The sequence below is a fragment of the Rosa rugosa genome, chromosome 1, assembly GCF_958449725.1.
Source record: "Rosa rugosa chromosome 1, drRosRugo1.1, whole genome shotgun sequence".
NCBI lineage: Eukaryota > Viridiplantae > Streptophyta > Magnoliopsida > Rosales > Rosaceae > Rosa > Rosa rugosa.
Window position 1 is genome coordinate 70,788,660 of NC_084820.1, and position 7,580 is coordinate 70,796,239.

At 38.0% G+C, this 7,580-nt stretch overlaps 2 protein-coding genes across 2 annotated transcripts; both read right to left on the reverse strand.

The window, feature by feature from the left end:
* Window positions 1–320: 320 nt before the first annotated feature.
* On the reverse strand, window positions 321–1,229 carry LOC133734320 (putative UPF0481 protein At3g02645). Its single transcript, XM_062161952.1, has one exon. It carries the CDS (start codon window positions 1,227–1,229, stop codon window positions 321–323), a length of 909 nt encoding a protein of 302 aa, XP_062017936.1.
* A 1,333-nt stretch (window positions 1,230–2,562) lies between these two features.
* LOC133734330 (jacalin-related lectin 3-like) lies at window positions 2,563–6,769 on the reverse strand. Its single transcript, XM_062161961.1, has 6 exons — window positions 6,616–6,769; window positions 6,263–6,514; window positions 5,713–6,162; window positions 3,691–3,987; window positions 3,273–3,590; window positions 2,563–3,093 (listed from the first exon to the last, which is right to left on the reverse strand). Exons 1-6 carry the CDS (start codon window positions 6,616–6,618, stop codon window positions 2,845–2,847), a joined length of 1,569 nt encoding a protein of 522 aa, XP_062017945.1. The 5' UTR covers window positions 6,619–6,769; the 3' UTR covers window positions 2,563–2,844.
* Window positions 6,770–7,580: the final 811 nt, after the last annotated feature.

Genomic DNA, 7,580 nt, shown 5'->3' on the forward strand with positions numbered 1-7,580 from the left:
GCGTGGTAAATATATAGCCAACTTTCCAAGAAAATCATGCTGGATAACATAGAGATCATCTTGCTCCTCCATCCTAATAACAATAAACAAAATGCTAATTTAACAAACTTACAAAAATCAAATATTGAAGTTACAAATCCATCCTGTATGGTGGGATTCTTTGCCCACCTTCATTGCTGGTCTTTATGGAAGGGATTTATCATCCGCTTCATCTTATAGATTTCGCTAATGTCTTGGGACTATTTGCATATTTGGATTGCAGAAATCATAAAAAAAAAAAAAAAAGAGAAATCAAGTCGAAAATCGTTACCTATTGGCGTCTAGGTCGACTTGTAGTAAGAGAGAACTGAATATATAGTCCGTATGGCAGTGAGAATTATAACAAGAACCACTGCATTAGAAACCGACCATATTGATGATGGATTGTGCAAATAGTCATGCTTGATCCATGCTATCCATCTCCATACCCAATGCCTCTTATAATACAGCCACACACTTCTGGAAATTTCAACAAATGACGCAGAATAAGAGGAGGTTGTGACAGTATTGTTGCAAATGTCATTAAAGAAACCAGCCAACTCCTCATTATTGATGCCGACCCTCGGAAGAATGCCTTTTTCAATGAGAAGCTCCACATCTTTGGTTGACTTAATAAGATCATTCATGATCCTGCAATAAGAGGTAATCTTATACTGATGGGGACCCGTCGAATCGCACTCTTCCATGGAGACGAGGTTTCTCAGTAGATGGAAAGGTTTCCCAAATATCGGTGAAATCTTCATTACTCCGTTCACGAAGGTTACGATAAGGATATTTTCATCACTCCGTCTTCTTCTGAATTTCACTCCAATTTGCAAAAGCTCCGTTGCAGAAGAAGGGAGCGAGAACCATGAATAAACTTCACATATGTGGTCTGGTCCAGATGAGAAGAGTCGCCAAGTGTCAAGTAGATGTCGGCTTCTCGATTTCTCCTCTACAATCCCAAGCGGTCTACCACAAACTACAGTCTCAACCGGATCCCTCCACACTCTACCACAAAGCTCTGTCAGATAGTTGCAAGAACGTTCTTGATTGGGTTCCTTTGTGAGTTCGAATAAACATTCAACAACTCCCCAAGGCAGCTGGTTTTCTAGTAGAAGCAAGTCAGATGCAGCTACTGACCGAGGGAAGTCTGGGCCTTCGATTGCATGCAGAAGCATATTTTCCATGGTGAAAAACTCTCCTGCCATTCCGCGATAGAATTCAATAATAAAGCAACCATCAATAAGACAATAACCATCATTTCCACAAATGCTTCGCTACTGAGATCCAGATTTTCATCATAGCAATCGCGACAATATTCTTCCATACTTGTAACTATTTCGACCATGTGTTTCAAGTTGGTCCGGCAACTGGCTTTTTGAAGGAGGTTGTGCAAGTACAAATACTTAATTGCTTCCATGGCTTGAAGGCTCTTCTTGCAATGGTGGAGTGGTCCGATTGAAACTAATCTTGGAACGAACTCCGTTTCATTAACCTTCTTCATACGGTCAGAAATTCTGAAAATACAAGTGTGAGTCGATGATGGATTTCTAAACTTGGCTTCAATATTGGAGAGCACTTTCTCTTCCAGATTCCCCTTCCCTTTCACAGTTCGGTTTGCTGCTATAACACCCTCTTCCTCTTCTCTAATCTCGATCGAGCCTCTCTCCGTCATCATGCTCAAAGTACCTAGTCAAAATTAATCTTCTTTTGATTAGAAGATTGCTACCATAATATTTTTCAATATTAATTAATGGGCTAAATACAAATTACTATCCTGTGGTTTAGGTCCAAAATCAATTCAGTCCCTGAACTTCTAATTTCATCAAAAACACCCCTGCACTTTCAATTTTGATCTAATAGGTCCAATTTGTTAGTTTTCCGACAATTGAGTTATTTAACTTGTTAATGTGGATCATATATGGCCTATATTTTATGATGTGGTGTCAAGGTGGTCTGCATTGTCAATTTAGGAGTGAGTCCTACTATTAAAAATAAATAGTTTTTCCACAAATAATCCAACTATTTGAAAGAATATTAACGAATTGGACCTATTAGATCAAAATTGAAAGTGCAGGGGTGTTTTTGATGAAATTAGAAGTCCAGGGACTGAATTGATTTTGGACCTAAACCACAGGGTACTAACTAGTATTTAGCCCTTAATTAATAATGAAACCAGATGCACATCTTTTACGTGTTGTGTGTGTGTGATATATAGTTATATATATAATCCAAAAAGCGTTCTTTGTTTATGTTTGAATATCTATAATTCTTTGTTAAGATAATGATTTATTTGATGAAACAAAATATCAACACCTTACCTTTTTTTAAAGTTCTTCAAATATATAAGATCTTTTATCTTCCATGGAGGCTGAATGATGAAAAAGTTCATTGCATTGTCATCATCTAACAGTTGTAAATGATATGAAGAACCAAGTCTCGGAAATTTAGATTATTTTTTTTCAAGAAAAAAAGAAGTCTGGTGATAAAAAAAATTTGTTTGTTCTCCGACAGTTTCATTGCATTATTTTTTTATTTATCAAAATATGATAACTTTATTAATCTTGAAAAAGATTACAATACTATGGAGATAAATAGTTCTCAATAGAGAACCACCACTACTCCTCAAGGGTTTACATCAAGAGTTTCATTGCATTGTTTATTCTTGTAGCACTTTTATATATATAGGGTCCGCATTAAGGGACACCATATTTTCTAATTTTTTTTTTTTTTGGGTCGAAAAGAGTAGAATTTAATAACTTGGATCATCTTGTTGTTTGCCAGGATGCACCAAGGGAGAGTCTCTCTAGCTGCTAGAAGGTGTCATCTCAAGGCGTAACCGAGATCTTTATCTAGCCCTACTTTATCTGGATTGAAGACTCTTGTTTGGTTGACATAACAGTTTGCAAATATGTCGCCCAAATGGAAAGCTCCGTTGTGATCTCCCTCATTTCTGCTAACTTGAATATTTGAAACTGCATAATGTTTATGGTTTTGAGGTCTGTCATCTTTATTGAGCTTGGTTTGAGAAAGAAATTCAGGTATACGTGGAGGTTCTGATGGATAAAGGATCTGCACGTTCATCATATATACGAATTACGAAATGCTATAATTAATACTATATGTTAGAACATTTGATTCTTGTCAAAAAATAATAATAATAATATATAATAACGGAGAATGAAGAATATTTTGACTCGTACACCAAGAATCCAAAAATGATTAGAACATTTTGATCAACAAAATATTACCAGAGCTTTTGACGGAGCATATTCAATTTGTTGATGATAAGGCTTTACATAGGCTCCTATTGAATAAATACCACCCAACCACTTACTCCGGCCTGATCTGCCATGAAAGCCAACAATCTCACTTCCAGGCATATGAATTGAGAAACAAGGGAATAAGTTGATCAGTTTTTCATTTTGAGACGTCCAACCAAAGGGTCCGTAAGTATTTCTATTGGTCTTAAAAGTAAGTGAGTTGACGACGCATACGGCACCCAACAAGTTGTCACAATACCGTCCATGAACTGCAGTTAAAAATTCGTCTGGATAATTGAATCTAATCTGCATGGATCAGTAATTAAATTCTACCGCTCAGTCAATTAATTACTGTTTAGAAATCGGTAAATTAATTGATATACGAGTGTGTGGGCTAAGTACGTACTGTTTCTCTTCTGACTTTGTCTATTTCTCTTCTGACTTTGTTTTTGCCGGAGAGCACTTCGGAGAGCCCTGACAAGAGATCCAAAGTGATCTTTACTTCACCATGCTTGTCTGACCAAACTGAGATTCCGCCGTCGTCATATTCAAACCGGACGTTAACAATTGTGTTCCCTTCCAAATATTCTATCGCCAAACCTTTCACTGCTGAGTGTATTCCATCATTAAAGGGTTTTCCTCCCAACGTCGATGATCCAAACGGTCCGACTGAAACGACGGTTTTCTTGGATTCTTCAGGATTCTGTCGCAGAGTTAACATGCATATTCCACTCTAATTAATAAATTAAATTACACGGATTGATTAGCGTATACAAAATCATGAATCAAAACAAGTAATTACCATTGTACGTTGGAGGTAGTTAATAGCGTCGACCAAAGGAGAACAGAGGGCGAGTGAGATCAAGCTGCTGTACGTACATGAATGAACTTAAATTTGAGAAGGATATTATCAGAGGATGGATAATTGAAGCTAAGCTAGCTACTAAGGAATATATTTGAGCTAGCATTCAAACTGTACTTGTGCGTGGGATTGAGGCTAAGCAATATATTCTGAGCAAATGGAACCAGTTCTAAGTTTGGAATATTTAGACCAAAAAAGAAGAAGAAAAGAATCAAATTATATATCCACATCCCCTTATTATTATTCTCCATGCAAATAGCACGTGTCTTTATCTTTAAATCCTACTAGCATCATCTATTCATCTTGAACTTCAGAACTAGCTACTGATCCTGACGTATCACATCACTGTACTTAGTTGGTAGAGAGCCTAAAACGTTTTAAATCTGCCTTCATCAACTTGAGAAATTAATGGAACATAATTTATGTTCTCTTATTAATTTTCAGAAATACACGTAAGAAATAATCAAGGGTACTGATGAAAAAACCGACTCTAATTAATTAGTGAGTACATTTCACTCTTTAAGAATTGCAAAGTATGGTTATGCTGCCTTTCAAAAAAAAAAAAGTATGGTTATGCTGAGAATAATGTATCAAGGATTCTTAAAGAGTGAAATGTACCGATCACTAATTAATTAGAGTCGGTTTTTTCATCAGTACCCTTGATACATTATTATCAGCATAACCATACTTTGCAATTCTTCCTCCCCCGACATTAAGGTGATACTTTGGCTCTTTATTAGGGTAGAAAACCCAAAGTGGTGCTCTATAGGAAATATGTATTTGAGGCTAGAACTATTCAACGAATAGTATTGAGCTCATCGAGATTGAGAATGCAAGCAGTTACTCTGTATATCTGAATTATTCTAATGTTGTTGCGGGGACGTAAGAGTTGTTTTACCAAAACGATACCAGCTCTTATAATATGTAAAAAAATTAACCACTGCAAGTGACCTAATGATTCTTGCCTAGTTGGGTGTGCTCCCCAACCTAGGTTCGAACCTCGAAGCTGTCAAAGTGACCAGGCACTGTACTGCAATGCATAATTGGAGCATTTCACATGCGCCGAAGGGGTTTATATATCTTGGGCCTAGGATGTCTTTGGGTTCCCCTTGACAAAGTCAAAAATATGTAAAAAAAATAATTTTCAGCTAAAATTTCTTAAATTGTAATTACTACTCAATTGCGTATAAAATACAGAAAAATAAAACACAGACCGCAGCATTGCTCGGGCGGGCTACTTATAGGAGTGCGAATGTAACTCCCTTAGATAATTACCATCAATCAAAACAAGTTTCTAGTTCTATTCCAAATTTTTCTTACTACTGATTATCTTCAACCTTTAAAATACCAGACAATTCATGAGGCTCAACTATTAAGTCATTACAATATACTATAATGTGTGTGTGTGTGTGTTAATCTAAGCCTATTCTTTTGGGTCGAAGAGAGTAACTTTAATTACTTGGATCATGTTGTTGTTTGCCAGGATGCACCAAGAGAGGGTCTCTCTAGCTAGAAGGCGCCATCCCAAGACCTAACCGATCCTTCTTTAACCTTACTTTATTTGGATTGACAGCTTTTGCTTGATTGAGATAATTTGGACCCGATGCGTGCTTCTTCGATGTAATAGTTATACGTGTCGCCCAGATGGAAATCTCCGTTGTGGTTTCCCGTGTTTCTGCTAACTTGAATATCTTTAACTGTGTAATGTTTCTGGTTTTGAGGGTAATCAATTTGTTGATGATAAGGCTTTACGTAGGCTCCTATTGAATAAATACCACCCGACCACTTACTCTTTGATCTGCCATGAAAGCCAACAATCTTATTTCCAGGCACATGAATTGAGAAACAGCTGGAGTGTTTCACCAGTTTGTGATTTTGAGACGTCCAACCAAAGGGTCCGTAAGTATTTCTGTTGGTCTTAAAAGTAAGTGAGGTGACGGCACCGCTCCCGAACAAGTCTTCAGTATACCGTCCATGAACTGCAGTTAAAAATTCGTCTGGATAATTGAATATAATCTGCATGGATCAGTAATTCGATTCTACCGCTCAGTCAATTAATTACTGTTTAGGAATCGGTAAATTAATTGATATACGAGTGTGTGGACTAAGTACGTACGCTTTCTTTTCTAAACATGAGCCCTGAAAAGAGTTCCATAACGGTCTTTCCTTCACCATGCTTGTCTGACCAAACTGAGATTCCGTCGTCGTCATATTCAAACCTGATGTTGCTAATTATTTCCCCTTCCAAATAAGCTATCGCCAAACCTTTCACTGCTGAGTGTATTCCATCATCAAAGGGATTTCCTCGCTCTGTCAATGATCCAAACGGTCCGACCGAAACAACGGTTTTCTTGGATTTCTCAGGATTCTGTCGTAGTTAACATGCATATTCCACTCTAATTAATAAATTAAATTACACGTATGGATTGATTAGCGTATACAAAATCATGAATCAAAACAAGCAATTACCATTGTGCGTTGGATGTAGTTAATAGCGACCAGAGGAGAACAGAGGGTGACTGAGATCGAGCTGCTGTACGCACATGAATGAACTTGATTTTGAGAAGGATATTATCAGAGGATGGATAATTGAAGCGAAGCTAGCTACTAAGGAATATATTTAAGCTAGCATTCAAAGTGTACGTGTGCGTGGAATTGAAGCTAAGTAATATATTCTGAGCGAATAGCACGAGTCTAATTAGACCAGACTTAGAACTGGTTCCATTCAAATGTGGAATTAGACCAAAAAAAGAAGAAGAAAAGAATCAAATTAGGGTCCTTGACCCAAAGCCCCAAAATTGAACAAAATTATCCTACTTACCCCAGCAACAGATTTTTATTCCCAACTACCCAATTTAACATAAAAAGACAAGTTTACCCTCATCCTACATAATATATTACAATTTATGCCACTCATCTCTTATCTCTCCCCCCGCTCTCTCTCCTCTCTCTCTCTCTCTCTTCTCTCTCGCCGGAACTCTCTCTCTCTCTCTCGCCGGAACTCTCTCTCTCTCTCTCTCTCCAGCACGCCAAAAGTCGCTCTCTCTCTCTTTCTCTCTCTCTCATATCGCCTCCGTTCCGTCGACGGTGGAGGAAATGCTGGAAATCCATGGCACGAATCCGGCCCCAGCTTTCCCGATGTAGCCTGAGCCTAGCTCGGTCCGGTTGCCGTCGTTCTTGAGGAAGAAGCAGGTGCCGCCAAACGTGGTGCTACCAAAGCAAAGCTAGGGTTTGCAGAGCTCCTGCCACCACATTTTCAGATCTCGTATCTGCAGCTTTCCAATCTCAAAAATGGCGACCTAGATGAGCAAGAAGCGAGAGGTAAATCCCTTCTCTCCTCCCTATTCCTTCCTCCACAATAAGAAAAACCGATCCAAAAGTTTTCATCTGAATTTTGTTTCTGTGTTTCTCAGTTCATCGCTGACGGTGTTTTC